The sequence below is a fragment of the Carassius gibelio genome, chromosome A9, assembly GCF_023724105.1.
Source record: "Carassius gibelio isolate Cgi1373 ecotype wild population from Czech Republic chromosome A9, carGib1.2-hapl.c, whole genome shotgun sequence".
NCBI lineage: Eukaryota > Metazoa > Chordata > Actinopteri > Cypriniformes > Cyprinidae > Carassius > Carassius gibelio.
In genome coordinates, this window is record NC_068379.1 from 11,248,383 (window position 1) to 11,270,628 (window position 22,246).

Here is a 22,246-nt window from a genome sequence, read left to right on the forward strand (position 1 = left end):
CTGATGTCTTCAGACATGATGAGCGTGATTTCACCAAGTACAACATTCCAATCAACCAGTCAGAACTGAGACATAACCTTTCAGGAAATATCTGTTTTAGGCTTACAATCAGAGTTAGGTGCTTCAACACTCTTGTTTATCAGCTACCATTTCCCTCTGATTTTAGGAATAAAAGGTTAGGTTTAGGGGTAGGGATTGGGTCAAGTCTATATTTTAAACAACAATGTTGATCCAGGATCATCAAAAGCTGTGGGTCCAGGAACATTTACTTGGCAAAATTATGGCGACTGTTCAGACACAGTGAAATATGAATTATCGATGTGCATGTGCTGTTCTTATCTCACAAAAAGGATATACATATTTTATTCTAATGTAGCTACTGACGAGAAATGCTATTCAGATTGTCAGGCAGGATTTAGTTGATCAAGTTAATTTTTGTCAATTAACCTAATTTTAGTAAATTTCTGTTAAAGAAATAATGGAGACATTTTAGAATTTTAATTTCAATTTAATTTTTTTTTTTTTTTACTCTGGCATTTCAGAGTTTGCACTGCCCCCTGGTTACCTGCAGCTCAACACAGTATGCTCACCCAGATCAAAATGAATTTGACCACTTCTGGCAAGGGTTTGGCTTAGACTGAGCTTTAATTCGGTCTGTAGATGATTGCATTTTCATCCCCAAGTGTAGTGAAGACTTTTGCTGAAACCATCGGGCAGGGTGATTCATAAAATGCATATCAGGCTGCCAATTTTGAGAATTAGAAAAAAAGCATATTAAGGAACAGGAAAAATATTTTACAGACTATAAGTTGAACCTAAGTATAAGTCGCATCAGTCCAAAAATACATCATGACGAGGAAAAAAACATACACAAGTCGCACTGGACTGTCAGTCACATTTTGTTTTAGAGCCAAGAGAAAACATTACTGTCTACAGCCGTGAGAAGGCGCTCTTATCTTTTCAAGAGTAGGCTACAGGAGCACAGAGCAGCATAGTGCGCCCTCTCGCGGCTGTAGACGGTAATGTTTTCTCTTGATTAATTTCTCTTGGTTCATGTATAATTAATTTTGATAATTTTGATTATAGTCCGTAAAATATGGTACCTGTAATCCATAACTTCAGGCAAATGGTCTTCCAATTAATTATTCTTTTGAACCAGTTGTTTTGGTGACCTAGTTGAATCAGTTTACCTATTTGGACTGAACATCTAAAAAAAAGTTAGTGGTGCAAGCAGCACAGATCTACTAGATAATCAAAGCTCTCTTTTGGACATGCCTGACAGTCAATCTGACTATAAATGAGCCAATTTACAGACGAATAAGATTCTGTGATGCTGGTTTTTGCCAAATCTTTTAGCACCCCATTTAGTCTGGCAGCACACTGAACTTTAGGAAACCAATCCAACTCAAACCAAAGACCATTGAGCTGGTGATACACGCATGTGTGAACCAAGCACCTGAAAGAAGGGGCAAAATTGAGTTTGTTAAGAATAGTTTATTCACCTTATATTCTTTAGAAATAAAAAAACATCCACATTTCACATCATTTTTACGTGTTCAAGCACATAGCTCTAAAATTCTATTGTAACTGCAATCTCTGCGTAAAACTGATTGGGCCGAACAACAAACTGTTAGTCACAGACAGTTGAAACTTAGAATGTTTGTAGTACTCAAACCACCTACAATATAACCTACAAGTCTCACCCATTAGGCCTGATGGGGGTGGGCGATACAGCTATCAAAAGTACAAAATCACTCATAAATCCTAAACCATTGGTAACAGGCGTGAGAATTTTTATATTTCATTGCATATTGCAACTTTCGGAGATAATGAATTTGGGATTTTCCTTAGTTGTCAGTTATAATCATCAAAATTAAAAGAAATAAACATTTGAAATATATCAGTCTGTGTGTAATGAATGAATATAATATACAAGTTTCACTTTTTGAATGGAATTAGTAAAATAAATAAACTTTTTGATGATATTCTAATTATATGACCAGCACCCTGTATATAGCTACAAGAAAATGTATGTGTGTGTGGCGCGTATGTGTGTAAGCATTCTCAATGACTATTACATTTCAGTGTGTATATGTCTTTGAGTGTATTCTCCATCATGGATGTGTTTTAATGTCAACAATACATTTCGGCTTTACCTACACCCTAAAGCAAAGAATGATAAAGGTTGCTTTACTCTTCTACTGAAGAAAAAAATAACTCTTTGATGGCCTGAGGATGAGTAAAACAATTGCCCATTTCATTTTTGGGGGAACAAAACCTTTTTCATGATTTTGAGAAAACATTGTAACAAAATAGTTAGAAATTTATATAAATAATTATAATTAATTACCAGGGATGTCCCGATACCACTTTTTCACTTCCGATACCGATGCTGCAGCTTTGGATATTTGCAGATTCCTATATCAATCTGATATTTTTATTTTATTCTTGAACTAATAATAAAATAAAATAAAAGGAAGCACTTTGCTCAATTAGCCACCTAAAAACATAAAAATCTTTGTCATTATTTTATCTTTGTTATTTAAAAAAAATAAAAATAAAACAAAGATACACATTACAAATACACATAATAATAAATGAAAAAATGAAAGATAAAGTGGATATTTAAATTTAATTAATTAAACGGAACATTGAAATTCTAAGAGGATATTAAGGCAGATGAGGCCAACATTAAAACACATCATTAACTTAATGTTATCAAAATCCAAAAAAGATTAACAGGATTATAAAAGTACCTAAAATTCATGCACGGGCCTCATTTTGGGCTTTTTCATATTGCCCGGATGCAATCTCAGATTAAAGTCTTGATGGTTTCGTGGCGGTGTTATTGTGATCACATTCTTTGAAGAGTGATGAACTCAAAAGATGTTATTCTGGCTCGGGAGAGTTTTCTCCTAGATCGAAAGTGAAGATATGGCTGTATTTGAGGCCTGCCAGGTTACTTTGCAGCTTTGCAGATGAGGCGGAAGATGGAAAGGTGATCAGAGAAGAGACCAGACTGAAAGCTTGGTGGGTCACTAATCTGAGGCCTTTTAACTTCTATGGAGGTAAAACTTCTGAGGGGAAACTTTACCACTTTTTGTCTTCTAGCATGGTATTTTGCATATGTAAATGGGTGATTTACAGATTTACAGTAATTTGGGTGCGGATGCAAAAGCTATGAAAGATTCTTAGAACACTAAATTGTTGCATAAGCTTCAACAAATAACATACACTCTCATTTAGATGAACACAATACGTATCCGTAGATACCAAATATGGTGATTCTATCAAAATGCATGCATAAAACAGTTTACAATACAAAAGACAATATAAAGGAAGAATATTAATACACAATGATCTGGAGATAGGTGTAATCATTCATAGAAAGATTTGGATATGAATTAATTAGAAAAAAAAGTATATTTTTATGGCCAGTGTGTCTTTCCGATTGGATGTGAGAGTTGTTCTGCCTACATTCCTATGAGCAATAAAATGGTTGTTATTAGATTATTTGTCATTGCTTGCCATGGTAAGCAGAGGCCTGTTTTGCTTTTCTTGAGGTGTTAGTTGCCCTTTAAGGGTTGTCCACAATCTTTTAACACAAGAGTGTCTGACTGGCCCAAATAATACATGATATCCGCAACAAAATGTCAACAATAATATAAGACAAAGATTTAGTAATATGGCATTGTAAATTAATTTACACATAAAGCAGATAATGTTATTTGCTTTGTAAACGTATCTCATCTACATACACACCTACAGGGACAGTAAAGAAAATTCTGAAAGAATATTTGAAAAGACGAGTTGAATAATGACCACATTAATGACCACATCTAGTTGACAATAGATAGCAGAAGAAGAACAAAAGCTTTGTCCAGTGAACAGTAATGCTCTGGTTAGTAATGTAACCTCGGATATATTAATGAAAAGCCTTCCTGTGACCCCAGCACTAGAGTAATCAAGGTTGAGGGCCTTAAGGGTATCATGGGCCAATAAAGGGCACAATTAAACCAGAATCAGCAAGGCCCGGGCCATGAGGCTGGAATCCACAGGCAAAATAACCCTGACCACATGGCAAGGTATGTGGTAAAGACCAGCCAGCTGCTACACAGATATCTCCAATGGAGACTCCACTGGACCAAACCCAAGAGGCCATTACCATGATCGAGTGGGCCCTCACTCCAATGGGCCACCTTAAGCTCACTGAGGCATAAGCCGTTACTGCGTCATCTATTGTCCAGCAGTAATCTTTACTTTGTAACTGGTGGCCTCGAGTGGCCTTAAAGCACACCATAATATTTTTCTGGTGGCTGAAAAGCTCCTGTCCAGGAGTCAGATGTAGGCTCCACAGCTCGTTTTGGGGGAACAAAATAAAAAGTTTTAAAGGCTTTTATTGGCTATATATATATATATATATATATATATATATATATATATATATATATATATATATATATATATATATATATATATATATATATATATATATATATATATAGTGTATGGAATGCCAAGTCTGCCAAAATAAATAAATAAATAAATACACAAATATATATATATATATATATATATATATATATATATATATATATATATATATATATATATATATACAGTATTGTTCAAAATAATAGCAGTACAATGTGACTAACCAGAATAATCAAGGTTTTTTGTATATTTTTTATTGCTACGTGGCAAACAAGTTACCAGTAGGTTCAGTAGATTGTCAGAAAACAAACAAGACCCAGCATTCATGATATGCACGCTCTTAAGGCTGTGCAATTGGGCAATTAGTTGAAAGGGGTGTGTTCAAAAAAATAGCAGTGTCTACCTTTGACTGTACAAACTCAAAACTATTTTGTACAAACATTTTTTTTTTTTCTGGGATTTAGCAATCCTGTGAATCACTAAACTAATATTTAGTTATATGACCACAGTTTTTTAAAACTGCTTGACATCTGTGTGGCATGGAGTCAACCAACTTGTGGCACCTCTCAGCTGTTATTCCACTCCATGATTCTTTAACAACATTCCACAATTCATTCACATTTCTTGGTTTTGCTTCAGAAACAGCATTTTTGATATCACCCCACAAGTTCTCAATTGGATTAAGGTCTGGAGATTGGGCTGGCCACTCCATAACATTAATTTTGTTGGTTTGGAACCAAGACTTTGCCCATTTACTAGTGTGTTTTGGGTCATTGTCTTGTTGAAACAACCATTTCAAGGGCATGTCCTCTTCAGCATAGGGCAACATGACCTCTTCAAGTATTTTAACATATGCAAACTGATCCATGATCCCTGGTATGCGATAAATAGGCCCAACACCATAGTAGGAGAAACATGCCCATATCATGATGCTTGCACCTCCATGCTTCACTGTCTTCACTGTGTACTGTGGCTTGAATTCAGAGTTTGGGGGTCGTCTCACAAACTGCCTGTGGCCCTTGGACCCAAAAAGAACAATTTTACTCTCATCAGTCCACAAAATGTTCCTCCATTTCTCTTTAGGCCAGTTGATGTGTTCTTTGGCAAATTGTAACCTCTTCTGCACATGCTTTTTTTTAACAGAGGGACTTTGCGGGGGATTCTTGAAAATAGATTAGCTTCACACAGACGTCTTCTAACTGTCACAGTACTTACAGGTAACTCCAGACTGTCTTTGATCATCCTGGAGGTGATCATTGGCTGAGCCTTTGCCATTCTGGTTATTCTTCGATCCATTTTGATGGTTGTCTTCCGTTTTCTTCCACGTCTCTCTGGTTTTGCTCTCCATTTTAAGGCATTGGAGATCATTTTAGCTGAACAGCCTATCATTTTTTGCACCTCTTTATAGGTTTTCCCCTCTCTAATCAACTTTTTAATCAAAGTACGCTGTTCTTCTGAACAATGTCTTGAACGACCCATTTTCCTCAGCTTTCAAATGCATGTTCAACAAGTGTTGGCTTCATCCTTAAATAGGGGCCACCTGATTCACACCTGTTTCTTCACAAAATTGATGACCTCAGTGATTGAATGCCACACTGCTATTTTTTTGAACACACCCCTTTCAACTAATTCAACTAATTGCCCAATTGCACAGCCTTAAGAGCGTGCATATCATGAATGCTGGGTCTCATTTGTTTTCTGAGAATCTACTGAACCTACTGGTAACTTGTTTGCCACGTAGCAATAAAAAAATATACGAAAAACCTTGATTATTCTGGTTAGTCACATTGTACTGCTATTATTTTGAACAATACTGTATATATATATATATATATATATATATATATATATATATATATATATATATATATATATATATATATATATATATATATATATATATATACATAGAAAAGCAAAAAAAAAAGAAAATAAATAATTATTTATTACTTTTATTTCCTCATTTATGTATATATGTATTTTTTCCCACATTTATTTATTTCTTCTTTTATTTATTTCTACATTTATTCATTTCTACATTTATTTATTTCTACATTTATTTATTTTTACATTTATTTATTTATACATTTATGTATTTCTACATTTATTTATTTCTTCATTTATTTCTTCCTACATTTCTTCCTGCGTAGGGAAATGAGGAGGGCGTGGTTTACCTCAGACATCGCAATCGAGCTCAGAGTAAGCCAAGGCGAAGGGTTGAGGCCACAGTGAAACCCTGTGGCGAAATACAATAAGTATCACTGACGTTGATACGGTCTGTGATTGCGAGGTATATGGTTAAAATCTTACTGTGTGACATGGATAGGCTAGTCTTTATTCCGGACATGGCCGTAGAACATCATTTGGTCTGGATTTGTAAAATGTCCTGGGCTAACAAACATGAAACAGGGACTCTGAAACGGAAGCGCTTGATATTTTCCATTTTTCGGTCAAAACTCACGGAAAGGAAGCAGGGCACATAGGCTACAGTGAAGTCGACGCAAGCATATTGACTAATGCTTTTGAAACGAGACCATTGCATTTGAATGTAGCCTAATTTCCAAAAACAATACTGACAGCAACGTCACGTTAATCCACATCGATAAATTCAGTTAGAGGATAACACTGTAGCCTATAGGGCAGTTAGCCTACCACTAAAATCCAACCAGAGCTTCATGAGAGCTATCAATACAGAAGAGATCTTAATGCATTTACACAGAAATTAGCCTACAAGTGCATAAAAATATTATGAAGTGTCTTAGGCCTACATTTTGAAGACATAAATATGACATGATGGAATCAATGAAGTGATAGCCTACATTTAATATGAAACTAAAACAGACACCAGGTGGCAGAAAGTTAGTGTCTTAATGAGTGAGTTCAATCCACTCGTTTGATACACCGAATCAAAAACTCTGAATCAAAAACAACTCGACGTGTTGAAGCGATTTGTTTCTGATCATTTATATTTAGGCCTATGCATTATCTAAATAATTATAATAGCCTAATAATAATAATAATAATAAATGACCAAATGTTCAAAAAGTTGGCAGAGAGGGGTCATGTTCGGGGAAACAACATAATTGTTGATAGGCTATATTTTTCGGGGCAATTGGTTTAATGCGCAAACCTGCGTGACCATATAGCAACTATTCAGAAATGGACATTACGAATGCATTAATATTTTGTTTTGCATTTAAGAAAAGTCGATTGAATATTTACAGGTTTGTATCTCGTTATTATTTTCAGAATAGTAACGTCTTTGTACCCAACCACAGTGATCAAATGTCGAAGCTATCTCTATCTAATAGGCTACTTCAAAGATCAAATCAAATTATCTATTGTAAAAGTTTCTAAAAATTTCTGTAGCCCAAAAACTGCCAAAAACATAACAAAAAATAGCTAGTAGCCTACATAACTTTTTAATTTGTATTATTATTATTATTATCATTCTTTCTTTCTTTTTATTATTATTATTATTAGGCTATTGTTATCATCATCACCAGCAGCTGGCAAACCATTATGGAATCTCTTTAAAGGGAATGATTGTGGTGGGGAGTTTGGTCAAACTATTGCAGTGATAGCCTACAGCGAATATAACGGTTTGAAGTAAAAGACGGCACCATCCACAGAGACATTTCTATGTGCACTATTTCATCCGTGAAAACCTTAGTCCCCTGGCTATCATGTCAGAATCTGCAATTCAAAATAAATTTTGCCTGCCACGGCAGCAAATTCAGCAGCTTTTAGATATTGTTGTTGGTCCGACTTTGTCAAGACAAACCCGACTTTGTCAAGACAAACCCGACGTAGCTCAGCCCTGAAATTCAACTGCTGTCGCTCTTCTCTTTCTTTTCTTTCCTCTGTAGCTGTTGGGTCCGTGTTTAATTTTGGTCATTCGATTTTCTATTTAAAAATAAATAAAGATAAATTAGAAACGGTTAGATTAATTTTTTCGTTTTTTCGTTTTGTTTAATAAACGGAAACCGAAAATTTAGCTGGATTTTTTTCGTATTTTTGTTTGTGGGTAAAAAATTAGATTATGCTTTGATATTTGTTTGAATGTGTGGGCGGCGCTGAAACGCCCCTTTCATCCCTTCTGTACTGCACCGACAAGCGGCAACCGCAAGCTCAGGGCCCGGTTCCCCAATAACGCTCACTCTAAGAAGACCGCGAAATATATATCTAACCAAAGTTGTTTATGTTCCTACGTGTATTCCCCAAAGTGTGCCTTAGGAAGTTTCTTAGCACGCTGCCTCCGGGGGTGGGGGGGGGGGGGGGCATTTACGGGGACCTGCGGGAACCTGGGGGTAGGACAGACGAGACGAGAGAAAAAGAGATTGAAGGAGGAGCGACAGAGACGAGAGAGGGGAGAGAGGAAAAGAAGAAAAAAAAAAATTGGTTCCCAGACGCACTGCTGCTCGGCCCTCCACCAGCTGGGTGATCTCCTCCACGGTGCCTGGCGGTGGCACTGGACGGCCCTCGGCAGACGGCACGACACTCCTCCGCCGCCCGGTGGATGGCTCCTCCAGTTTTGGGCAGCCGGCAGGAGTCCCCTGTTCCCTGCTCCTCCCCGTTCCGGCGGATAGCAGCAGGCTCCGGCCCCCTGGCGAATGGCGCCGACTCCTCCGCTCCCTCACGGACGACTGGTGCGCATAAATAATCACTCTACTGGCCTCGCTCGTTCCCACATCTCTCGGCCCTGCCCCACTCATCACAAATATGTTCACAAGATATGTTGTGACGGTTAGACGAACCGGGGATCCCTCGCTAATCATCCACCCTCCTTATCCCGTTGTGCCACTTGTGCCGCTTCTTGACGTGGGTTTAACGACTTATAAAAATTATATAATACACTTTTATATTAAAGGTAAAGTACTTTACAATCAGAATTGATTGGCAAGCAGCTGCAATTACTTCTGTTTAATGTGGTATTGATTGCAATCGGTTTATGTTTTTAATAAAAAGCAACCTATCTACAATGAACAGAGGGAGAGAGTTAGATACAGAACATGGTGGGGAAGCAACGTAAAAAAGGGCACCAAGCCTCTCGTCAGAGGAACTTGAAGTTTTCCACCAGGATCTAATGCCCGGCATGGCTTAGAAGGGCGTTGGTGAGGTCTTGATTAGGCCGTAGCCCTCTCCCACGACCTCGATGAATCTGTCTGTAGCAAAAAAAATAAATTAATTAAAAAAAGAAGAAGAAAAAAAAAAGAAAGAAAAAGTAGCGCTTGGCTTCAGGGCTTGAAGCAAAATTCTGCCGCGTTAGCACAGGTCTGAGAAGGTCCAGCAGCTTCATAATGGGTTGTCTTGGGAGGCAAATATTTTTATTTAATATAGCTACTTCAGGCAAAATGTCAAAAGGGGTCAAGTTTTGCAGAATAAAAAAAACTGACATGGAATAAACGGCTCCGCGTCTGGCTCCGTCTTTGATTCAAAACAAGGACACATTGGATCGCTGCCATAGTTGGTCACTTACTGGACACCACCATGCTTACCCATTTATAGATCTTAGCCATTTAAAGCCAAATTGTTTGCCAGATTTTAATTGATTGCCAATTCGCTTTAATTACATTACGAAAAAGCCTAGGCTAATTACCACATAAAGTCAACTTCATAAACAGGCCTGTATCCATTGCGAACAAAAGTTATTATGAGTCTTAAAAAATAACATAAAATCATTGTTGAGCCACAACATTGTCAACATACCATAGGTTGACTTGTACTGCGCTACGCTGATTTCTAAAGACTGCTGTACAGTAGCGTCTTTAGCTCAAACAACGCTAAGAGAGAGCTCACGAGAGGCGGCCGGCGCAGCGGACGATGATGGCTGCTTAATATTGACGCTCTACCTCAGTCGTCCTTTTTTTCGGTATTATCTATCCCTACTAAGTTTTCGGCCGAATCCTAAGTAAAGTCCTTGTTTTAGTGGCACTTTAGATGGCATCTAAACGAGATTTAATACACTCCCCGGCGAAGAAAAAGCATAAAGATGACGAGCACCTTCACGACGCCATTGCTGAAATGCTCGATAAGCAACTGAGCGCCATAAAACTAAGCATGTCGACGATCGTTCGCGAGGAAATCTCCACGATTACAGCACGATTGGACCCATTTGAAAAGGATGTTAAATCGTTCGGCAATAGATGTGATGACATCCAGGCTACGGTGCGGGATGTTAAAAGGGACTCGATCGCTAACAAGTCTTGCCTAGAGGAGCTTCAGGAGAAACTATCTCTTTATGAAGATAAATCCAGACAAAATAACCTAAGGTTGGTGGGCCTACGGGAAGGAGCTGAAGGAGGGAACGCAATTCAGTTCTTGCAGACCCATATTCCCAAGTGGATTCCTGCTCTGCAAGGGAAAACGATCGAGATTGAACGGGCGCACCGTCTCTACGCAAATGAGGATTCCTCCAGGAATAGAGCGCGCACTCTGATTTTCAAACTCCTTCGTTACAATGATCGACAGGCGATTTTACAAGGAGCCAGAAGCGCATCACCGCTAAGTTATGAAGGGGGTATTTTACGGTTCTTCCCTGACTTCAGCCAGGGAACGTCCAAAAAAAGGAAAGCTATGGCCGAAGGGAGGAAACGCCTACAACTACTAGGCATCGAGTCATTCCTGCTTTACCCGGCATCGGTCAAAGTACGTAATGGTCAGGAGCATTTGCTTTTCAAAACCCCCGAAGACCTGGAGCGGTTCATCGCGTCTCTGAACGTCACTACGGAAACGGTCAGCACTGCGCCCATAGAGATGTCTGATGAGTAAATTCGGCCTTCTCTGTTTCGTATTATAACACTTTGAGTAGGGATATAGGTTTAATCTTAGCTGTGATGGACACTCAGGTGAGAGATGCTGATGTTTTGAGTATCTGCTGCCACTTATAGTCCGAGTGCATGGCCTCGAATATATTTTCTTTCCAGGCAGGTAAGAGAGTGTGTTCTTCCTCTCTGCAAGCTGCCGATCGTGTTTTGTTTTTTGGATTTCTTTTATTGTTTTTAACCATTACAATGTTAGAACTTCCAGGGTTTGCTGTTTTTGTTGTATTATTTATGTTTCATGGGGTGAAATACTCATTGATGTATGTGGTTGCTATGGTTACTTTTGTCTCATGTATAATTATATTGTGATTGAATGAGGGATGTTAATGTGATTTCGTGGAATGTTAACGGTCTAAACTCTCCCATTAAAAGATCCAAATGCCTAGATTATCTGCATCGCAAACGAGCTGACATTGCCCTAATACAAGAATCCCATCTCAAGGCTTCTGATGTTACCCGCTTTCAGAATAGACATTTCAAAGTGATAGCTTTCTCGTCGTATAATAGTGCCTCAAGGGGAGTTATTATTCTTCAGAACAGAAAATTCCCGTTTCTAATTGAGACAGCGGGAGGGGATGATAACGGGCGGGTTACATATGCGTCAGGTTCATGGAATAATTTGAAAATGGTACTTTTCTCAGTATATTCCCCTAATAATTATGATGTAGATTTTTTTCCATCTCTTACCAAATCCCTCCTTAATTTTGTTGACTACAACTTGGTCGTAGGAATAGATGCTAATGCAGTTTGTAACCCCTTAATCGATAGATCCCTTGTCTCTGTTCATGGCGATCAGGCCTCGCAGTCGCTAAACGAACTCATTGCTGATAACGACTTATGCGATATCTGGAGAGTGAAGAATGAGAGCTGTAGAGATTATACTTTTTATTCAGCACGCCACAAATCATTTTCGAGGTTAGATTATATTCTGATTTCCAAATCTCTTATTCAAAGTGTAAACCATATTGATATTTTACCCATACTGATTTCAGATCACTCTGCTGTGATTTGTAATTTGTCTCCTCTGATTATTCCTTTAAACTCCAAAAGGTGGCGTATGAATACAACTCTTTTGCTAAATGAAGATTTTGTAAAACAGCTGCGTTCTAAACTAGCTTTGTTTCTTAAGGAAAATTCGAGCTCAGATACTAATCCACAAATCCTGTGGGAAACAACCAAGTGTTTTTTGAGAGGAAACTGTATTTCTTTTGCCTCTTATGTAAATAAATCCAGAGTAAAACAATTAACCAGTTTGGAGGCTCAGATTGAATGTGTAGAGAAGGATCTTAAAAAAACCTTTACGGAACGGAAAAGCAGAATCCTGGGGAATTTAAAAACTGACTACAAGGCGATCTTACTAAAAAGGGTAGAATTTTTGATGCACCGTACCAAACAAAATTACTATTTTAATGGAGAGCGGCCAAGCAAACTAATGGCATTAAGGTTGAAACGCAACGAGGCCTTGGCTTCAATAACTGCCATTAAGGACAATGCAGATGTTCTTCACACAGCTCCGGGTGATGTTAATAGGATATTTAAGGAATTTTATGAGCATCTATACAGATCTGAGGTGGGAGTGAATGAACAACCTATCACTGACTTTTTGTCAAATCTAGATCTACCTCAATTAAGTGAGCAGCAATGTGCTTTTCTTGATTCTCCAATAGAATTAAAAGAATTGAAGGAGGCTTTAGAGGTTATGAACAAGGGTAGGGCCCCTGGTCTAGATGGTTTACCCCCGGAGCTGTACCTGGCGATATGGGATTTGATTGGACAACTTCTCCTTGACTCCATAAATTTTGCTATAGGTTCGGGTTTTTTCCATAGAGATCAGAACACCGCTCTTATTTCTCTGCTACTGAAAAAAGGGAAGGAACCCTTATGCTGCTCTAGCTACAGGCCGATTTCACTAATTGGTACGGATGTTAAGTTATATGCTAAGGTTCTAGCCCATCGTCTGGGATCAGTCGCCAGCTTCCTAATTGCCCACGACCAGACAGGATTTCTTAAGGAACGTTTTGCTTCGGATAATGTGCGACGCCTTTTGAACATCATCGACTCACCCGACCCGGTTATTGAACAACGTGCTATTCTCTCGCTAGACGCCGAGAAAGCCTTTGACCGGGTCGAGTGGACATATTTATGGTCCGCTTTAACCCGTTTTGGATTTGGCCCTCGTTTTATTCATATGATTCAGACCCTATATGCTAACTCTTCTGCACGGGTTTCAACGGGGTTGTGTTGTTCGGATGCAATCCCGTTGAATAGAGGCACTAGACAGGGTTGCCCTTTATCGCCCTTGTTATTTGCAATTTCTTTAGAGCCTTTAGCGCAGGCAATTCGGCAGGACCATATTATTTCCCCGATTACTGTTGGTGACTCCAAGCATTCTATCTCTCTTTTCGCAGATGATATTCTTCTCTACATGTCCAATGTTTCCTCTTCTCTACCTCAGTGTCTTACAAAATTAATTGGGGAAAATCTGTGTTAATGCCCTTGTCTACATCAACAAATACAGCATTAGCGTCCTCCTCGATCCCAATTAGTAAGACATTTAAATATCTGGGAATTCAGATCTTTCCATCACTGCAGACTATCCTTAAAGAAAATTATAGTTCTTTATTTACTACTATCAGACAAGATTTACAGAGATGGGACGTTATTCTAGTCTCATTACAAGGCAGAATCGCAATCATTAAAATGAATATCCTCCCTCGACTTTTATTTCTGTTCTCCATGATTCCTTTATCTCCCCGTATAAACTTTTTTAAAGAAATGAATTCTTTGATTACAAAATTCATTTGGAATAAGAAACGACCAAGAATTAAACTCTCAACATTACAGAGAAGATCTGACAAAGGAGGCTTGTCTCTTCCGAATTTTCAATTGTACTTTTGGGCATGTCAGCTGCGCTCGCTCAAGATTTGGTTACAGGTTGACTCACAGATCGCCTGGCGGGACGTGGAAGCATCAGCTGTGCTTCCACATCGGCTTCAGGACATTTTATTCACGGGTTTATCAAAAAAAGAACTAAGGTTTGGGAATACAACTGTGTCCAATTCTCTTAAAATCTGGCATGAGGTGTGCAAATTTATGGGAAGTTCATCTAAGTTTACATCTGAATCGCCGATCTGGCATAATCATAATTTGCAATCTGACAACAGACCTTTTGTTTTTAAGCCATGGTCCGATCAAGGTATACATACCCTTGGTGATATATTCAATAATCAGGGGCTAAGGTCTTTTCAAGATCTGAAAGAGTGTTATAATCTTCCTGGACATTCCTATTTTCTGTATTTAAGGTTGAGAAGCGCTATGCGTGCTTATGGAGTACCATGGAACTGCAACTTGGACTCTCACCCTCTGATGGACTGTGTAAACTTTTCACAGACACGAGGAGCAGTGTCATTCATTTACAACAGACTGCTCAAGCACAGCTGTAGAAAGCTCCCCATCACCACGATATGGGAAAAGGAACTGGCTTCTTGCAATCTAAATTGGGACTGGATATGGGACACTATTCCAACAATGTCAAAAAATCTTGCCCATCAGTTAATACACTACAAACTGCTTCATAGGGCATACGCTACTCCAAATATCTTGCACACAATGAAGCGCTTGCCTACCCCCTTTTGTTCACTCTGTAATTTAAATATTGTGGGTACTTATATGCACATGTTTTATGAATGCCAACTTATTGGTAACTTTTGGGATGAGGCATTTCAAGTTGTGACAGAATTATGTGATAAGGTAATCCTTAAGCACCCCAGTCTTTGTTTGTTAAATGATGATGCGGATCTCGATCTTACTGTTAGCCAGCGTAGGATTCTTCACACTGCTCTAACTGCAGCCAAAAAAATAATCTTTAAGATTTGGCATGAGCCTACAATTCCAGCAGGTAAATTGTGGCTCATAGAAATTAAATACATTGCACTTTTAGAACTTACTACAGCAAGAATTAATAAAGCCAAACCAAAAACACTTAGGGCCTGGAGTGAATTGTTTACAAAGCTATCACTGATAATAACTCAATAGGTCTTCCGTATGGATTACTTCTGAGCGCTATCAAGGAGGAGCAGTGGAAATCCTGGAGCTGTGTTGTTGTTGTTTTTCCACCCCTTAACTTAATTTGTTTTTGTTTTGTTTTTTTTAACAAGCAAACCCTGGTCTTGTACATAGTTATATGTGGCCACAATTGTGGACCTTGTTCAACTTTGGAAAATAAATAAATAATCATAAAAAGAGAGAGCTCACGAATGGTCCAGACCAACCTTACAAAAGTGTGATTTACATAAGATATACTTCGCGTACGAACGTGTCGGGAATCATGCCATAAGGTTAAGAGAGAGGTTAAGGAATAGGTTAAGAACTACTTAGCGATAAGAACGTTTTGGGGAACCGGGCCCAGTTCATTTTCACCAGGAGAGAAGCGGCAGTTTATTAATCCTGTGAATTATTTGCTAGTGATGCTTGCAAGCTTATATATTTATATATATATATATATATATATATATATATATATATATATATATATATATATATATATATATAAATATATATATTTTTTTTTTTTTTTTTTTGACCAAACAGAAATTAATTTATTCAATGACATTTGAATTTTACTGTAGGATCTACAATGACATGAAAAGTGCAGATTTTTAGCCTACTAATTTTATTCTATTCCCATTTAAGAAAAACCTCACAGCCTAACATGTTTTCATTTGCTATACAAACAACAGCAACTGAAGCTTTATCTTGTAGAGTGTAGTCTGCTGCACTTCTCCGATCGGCGGATCCCGATCCACACCTTCCATCCCGATAACAAGAGGAAAGAGCTTCAGCTCCGTCAGTTTGGCTCGTAAGACACCCTAAATAACATGAAAACCTTACAAAACTTAACAGGATTTGCTTTCTGCCATCTTGGTCTACATTAACTTCTTTCTGAAATGTCAGAAATGAACCAGGCTCATGCATCAGACGAACCGTGTCTAGCTAGACATGTCTACTTTTAAAATAAGCCATTTAAATAGAATAATAATAATAATAATTTTATATTTAGGCCTATGTAATCCAAATGAAACCAACCAGAGGTGCAGTGTTTCCCGTCTGAACTCATTATCTGTAATGATGTCACACCATCACTATATTCATACGGTCATCTACAGAATTCGTGAATTCAGTTCATAATTCTAAGTAGCCTGTAGCCTACAATTAAATCATTTAAAGTAGACTAATTATGGGGAAAACTTAACTTATTTTAATATAAATTTTATTATAAATGTGGGGTTGGATTTTTCCCATTTTATTTTTTTTATGAATGGCCTAGAATACAATAAGTAGGCAAAAAATTAGTAGTAGGCCTATATTTTATTCCATGTAGTTGTAGATCACAGGCTAAAGTAAAATTCAAATGGTGTAAAGTTGTCAAGTCTGCTTTGTCAATAACATGCAGCAGCCGGAAAAATATAATATTTTTTATTTTATTATTAATTTAATTAATTTATTATTATTATTATTATTATTATTATTATTATTATTATTATTATTATTATTATTATTATTATTATTATTATTATACCATCATGGCCTCCTAACAATCCCCATATCTGCTGATTGGCTTCATCACTCTGTCTCCTCTCCACCAGTAAGCTGGTGTGTGGTGGGCGTTCTGGCGCACTATGGCTGCCGTCGCATCATCCAGGTGGATGCTGCACACTAGTGGTTTATGAGGAGATACCCCCTGACTATGTAAGCGCTTTGAGTGTCTAGAAAAGCGCTATATAAATGTAAGGAATTATTATTATTATTATGTATCATTAATATATTAGAAAATAAAAAGGGAAAATAATATATTACCATATATCACAATATATTTTAAGAAATATATCGGTAAATATATTTTCCTTCCGTAAGGGTAGCAAATTTTATAAGGCTTTTAAGAACATATTAATACCTTTTTTTTAAAATAAATATATAAGGAAATATATGATTTTTGAAGAGGAAGCAAGTCGACTGATGAGAATAGGAATGGTGAAATTAATTTTTAAGAAAAGGGGGTATTCAGCAGATCTGAAGAACTATAGGCCGATATCAATGTTAAATACAGATTTTAAAATCTTAGCTAAAGTTTTGGCAAATCGTTTAAAGAAGGTATTGCCAGGAATAATAACAACAAATCAGGCGTATTCAATCATAGGGATGGAAATTACAGATACAGTAAGTAATATAAGAGATAAAATAAGGTACATGGTAGAGAATAAAAAGGAAGGTTATATGGTGAGCTTAGATTTAGAAAAAGCCTTTGATAGGGTAGAGCATGATTATTTATTTAAACTTTTAGAGCAATTTGGTTTTGGGAATATGTTTATAAAATGGATTAGAGATTTATATAAAGATGCTATTAGCTTTGTGAAGTGTAATGGTTTTGTGACAGAGGCTTTTGGCATAACAAGGTCAATAAGACAGGGATGTCCCTTATCTGCATTATTATATACAGTAGTATTGTTGCGATTAGGCTTAATAGTTGCAGAAGAGGAAAAGATTAAAGGAGGGTTTTGGAGGGAGGGGGAAAGAACAAAAAAATATATCAATATGCAGCTGATACAACTTTGATTGTAAAGGATATTGGGAGTATTAATGAGGCTCTACAAAATACAAAAATATTGTAGGGGTTCTGGAGCGAAAATAAATATAGAAAAAAACGTAGTAATGAGAATAGGGAAGGCAGAACAATTATCTGGCTATACAGACGTAACCGAGACGTTCCCCATCGAGGGAGAGACGATGCGTCGATAACGATTTGGGAACGAGAATACCCAAACCGCCATATTACAAGTGCCTGAGTGTCAGACAGAAAAACCAACGCCTCAAGAATTAAAAACCTGGGACCCGGGAGTAGCGTCCAGGTCTAGGCTATAAAACCTGACGAATGTGAGTGGCGAGGACCAGCCTGCCGCATCACAAACATCCTGAAGAGAGGCCCCAGATAATAAGGCTCTAGAGGCCGCCATACTCCTAGTAGAATGAGCTCTGACCCCCAAAGGGCACGGTAGGTCAGAAGACTCATAGGCAAGAAGGATAGCCCCAACTATCCACTTACTAAGTGTCTGTTTAGTGGCAGGAAGACCATCTTAGGTGACCCGAAACAAACAAACAGCTGATCGGATTTCCGAAAAGAAGAAGTCCGATGAACATAAGTGTACAATGCTCGCACCGGGCACAAGAGGTTAGACTTTTCCTGGTCCGATGATGCAAACGGGGGAGGACAGAAAGCCTGCAGAACAATAGGTCTCGGAACAACGGTCGGTACCTTAGGGACTTATCCCTGCTTAGGGTAGAGAAATGCTTTGACCATCCCAGGTGCAAATTCAAAGCAGGTGGGAGAAACCGAGAGAGCCTGAAGGTCTCCGACTCTTTTAAGGGACGAAATAGCAAGGAGAAAAGTAGTCTTTAACGAAAGAAACTTCTCAGAGACCGAATCTAGGGATTCAAACGGAGCCCTAGAAAGGCCTTCTAAAACTATAGCCAGGTCCCAGGCCGGCACTCTAGTACGAGTTGCAGGTCTCAGCCTCAAGGTGTCACGAAGGAAACGAGAGATAAGAGGGTCTCGATCCAGAGATGCACCACCCACTGGGGCGTGGAAAGCCGAGATGGCCGAGATGGCCGCCACGTAACTTTTAAGGTGGATGGACATAGACCAGAAGTGAAGCGGTCTTGTAAAAACTCAAGAACTGAGCCAACAGAGCAGTGGACGGGGTCACACTGATGTTGGTAACACCAAGAAGAAAAAACATTCCATTTGAGTCTATAAAGTTTCCTCGTAGCTGGAGCTCTGGAGCTAAGAATGGTCTCCACAACCTCAGTTGAGAGACCACTCTCTATGAGTTGCGCTCCCTCAGAGGCCACACCAAAAGCTTCCAAATCTCTGGCCGGGGATGAAATATAGTGCCCCCAGCCTGAGATAGAAGGTCTTTCCTGATCGGGATCTCCAAGGGAGAACCGTTGAGGAGATGAATCAGGTCCGCAAACCAGATTCGACTCGGCCAGTGTGGAGCTACGAGAAGTAGACTTACTCCGTCCTGGCGGACTCTCTCCAGAACTCCTGGGAGCAGAGCAACAGGGGGAAAGGCGTACAGACGTAGCCCCGGCCACGTCTGTACCATAGCGTCCAACCCCAGGGGGGCTGGATGAGTAAGGGAGAACCATAGTGAGTGGACAGTGCGTCGTGTACTGAGACGCAAACAGATCCACTTCTGCTTGGCCATAAGATTCCCATATGAGCTCCACCGCCTCGGGGTGAAGCCTCCATTCCCCTGGCCTCAGCACCTGCCTTGACAGGGTGTCTGCTCCAATATTCTGAGTCCCTGGTATATACATTGCCCTCAGAGAGCATAATTTCCCCAGGGACCACAGAAGGATCTGGTGCGCTAATTTGCCGAGTGGGCGCGAGCGCAGACCCCCCTGACGGTTGATGTAAGAGAGCACCGATGTATTGTCTGTGCGGACCAGCACATGATGGTCCCTCAGGTCTGGCAGGAAGTGCCTCAAAGCTTTGAAGACAGCCATCATCTCCAGGCAGTTGATGTGCCAAGAGTGATGATGGCTCTCCCACAGACCCTGAGCTGAGCAGCCTTCCATTACCGCTCCCCAGCCAGTAAGGGAAGCATCTGTCGAGATGGTAACCCGATGACAAAGAGCTCCCAATACCGGACCCTGGGACAGGAACCAGTGTTCTCTCCATATGACCAAGGCGCGGAGACACCACCGTGTGATCTTGATCGTACGAAGTGGGTTTCCCCTCGGGGAGAACCCTCTGGTCCTGAGCCACCACTGTAAAGGTCTCATGCCCAGCAGGCCAAAGGGGATCACATTGGACGCTGCTGCCATGAGACCCAACAATCTCTCTAACTGTTTTACAGTGCGTGACTGGCCTAGCTTTAGCTCTGATGTGGCTGTGAGGATGTTGGCTACACGAGCGGGCGAAAGAGCGGCTCGCATCGTGACCGAATCCCATACCACCCCAAGAAAAGTGGTCCTCTGTAATGGAGATAGCACACTCTTCTTGGTATTGAGCCTCAAACCCAACTTTTGCATATGAGCGAGGACGACATCTCGATGCCAAACCGCCAACTGTTCTGATTCCGCTAAAATCAACCAGTCGTTCAGGTAATTCAGAATACGTATGCCCTGCAGCCTGAGCGGGGCCAAAGCTGCATCTACGCATTTCGTGAATGTGCGGGGTGAGAGAGCTAGAGCAAAGGGAAGTACCCGATACTGTAATTCTTTGCCCCGGAAAGAAAACCTTAGGAACTTCCTGTGCTGAGGGAGGATGGAGATATGGAAGTATGCATCTTTTAGGTCTATTGTGATGAACCAGTCCTCGGATCTGATTTGAGTCACGATCTGTTTGAGTGTCAGCATCTTGAATTTAAATTTCTGAACTGTACGATTCAACAGACGAAGATCTAAAATGGTACGCAGCCCTCCATCCTTGTTTGGAACAATGAAATAACGGCTGTAAAAACCCGATGCCCTGTCAGGAGGATACACCTGCTCTATAGCATTTTTTGCTAAAAGAGATTTCACTTCTTGCTCCATGACCAGAGCCTGCTCGGGATGCACTACTGTGAGCAACACCCCGTTGTAGCGTGGGGGACGAGAACCGAACTGGATTCTGTAACCCTTCTCTACTATCTGTAGGACCCATTGAGATATATTAGGCAGACTTTTCCATTCTGTCAGACATTCTACTAAGGGAACCAGCCTCTTGAGGCTGGCCTCTGTTGTAATTTGAACAGCTAGTTCGGGGACCTGAAGCCAAAGCACAGGAACCACCCGAGCTAACTGCTCTTGAACCCCCCTCAGAGGGAGCGAGCCCGACGCAGCGTCTGGGAGACACAGCACCAGAGACCCGCTGGAGACCGCTGCGCCCCGAGGCACCAAGGGTGGCGGGGTTGGCAGGACGGCCCCGTGAGAGCACCGAGACCGGACGGGCACCGTATACTGAGGTGTACACCGCACCGTCTCTGCCCTCACAGGTCTGACCCATTTGGCGTCAGGACCTTTTCTTCTGAGCCGAAGCTTTCTTAGCGAGAAGAACGGTCCTCAGATCCGGCTTCTGCTTAGATTGCTTTGGCTGTGAGTGTTGGCTCGGTCCCCGTGATTTTTGAGGAGGAGCGCGAGACGCAACACTCTCTTTTTGAAAAACACGATATGAGGAGCATGATGGCTGGGGCTGCCTTGCACGCCCAGCAGCATCAGGATTAGATCGGTGAGGGAGAAAACTTTTAAAAGCTTCAGATTGCTTTATATTTTCTTGAAATCTTTCAACCACTTCATTTACAGCATCACCAAACAGACCTTCAGGAGAAATGGGAGCGTCTAAAAGAAAAGATCTATCTTTATCTTTGATATCTGAAAGATTAAGCCAAAGGTGTCTTTCTGTAGAAACCAAAGCAGCCATAGATCTACCAATAGCACGTGCTGTTTCTTTAGTCGCCTTGAGAGATAAATCCGTAGCCCGACGAAGTTCGCGAATTTCGTCACGGCTGACTCCTCATTGTTATCTAACTCCCCCAGCAGCTCAGCCTGATAAGCCTGAAGCAAAGCCATCGAGTGAAGACAAGCTCCAGCCTGACCTGCTGCTGTGTAAGCTTTACTCACTAAATTAGATGTGATCTTTAAAGGCTTCATGGGCAAAGTCGGGTTCTTAATAGATGACGCTGAACCAGGGGAAAGATAGCTCGCGAGTGTCTGCTCCGCCCGGGGCATCGCTTCATAACCATTTTCTTTCAGCCCTCTTATATCAGAATAAATGCGCACTTGAGGGCTGAAAAGACGTGATGAATATGGCTTATTCCACGATCTAGACAGCTCACTGTGAAGATCAGGGAAAAAATGGAGACCCCGTGATGTAGGCGATGTTTTAGAAGATAGAAAACGCTCGTCTAATTTGCTTTTAGGACGAGCGCTATGTTTATCTGATGGCC

The 22,246-nt window shown here is 40.0% G+C and overlaps 1 protein-coding gene across 1 annotated transcript in view; it reads left to right on the forward strand.

The window, feature by feature from the left end:
* Positions 1-4,757: 4,757 nt before the first annotated feature.
* Positions 4,758-22,246, forward strand: part of LOC128019619 (transmembrane protein 198-B) — a 138,039-nt gene continuing 120,550 nt past the window's right edge. Inside the window, exon 1 of the mRNA XM_052605702.1 lies at positions 4,758-5,651. Coding sequence (XP_052461662.1) covers positions 5,561-5,651 — 91 coding nt within the window. The 5' untranslated portion in view covers positions 4,758-5,560. The remainder of the gene's footprint in view (positions 5,652-22,246) is intronic.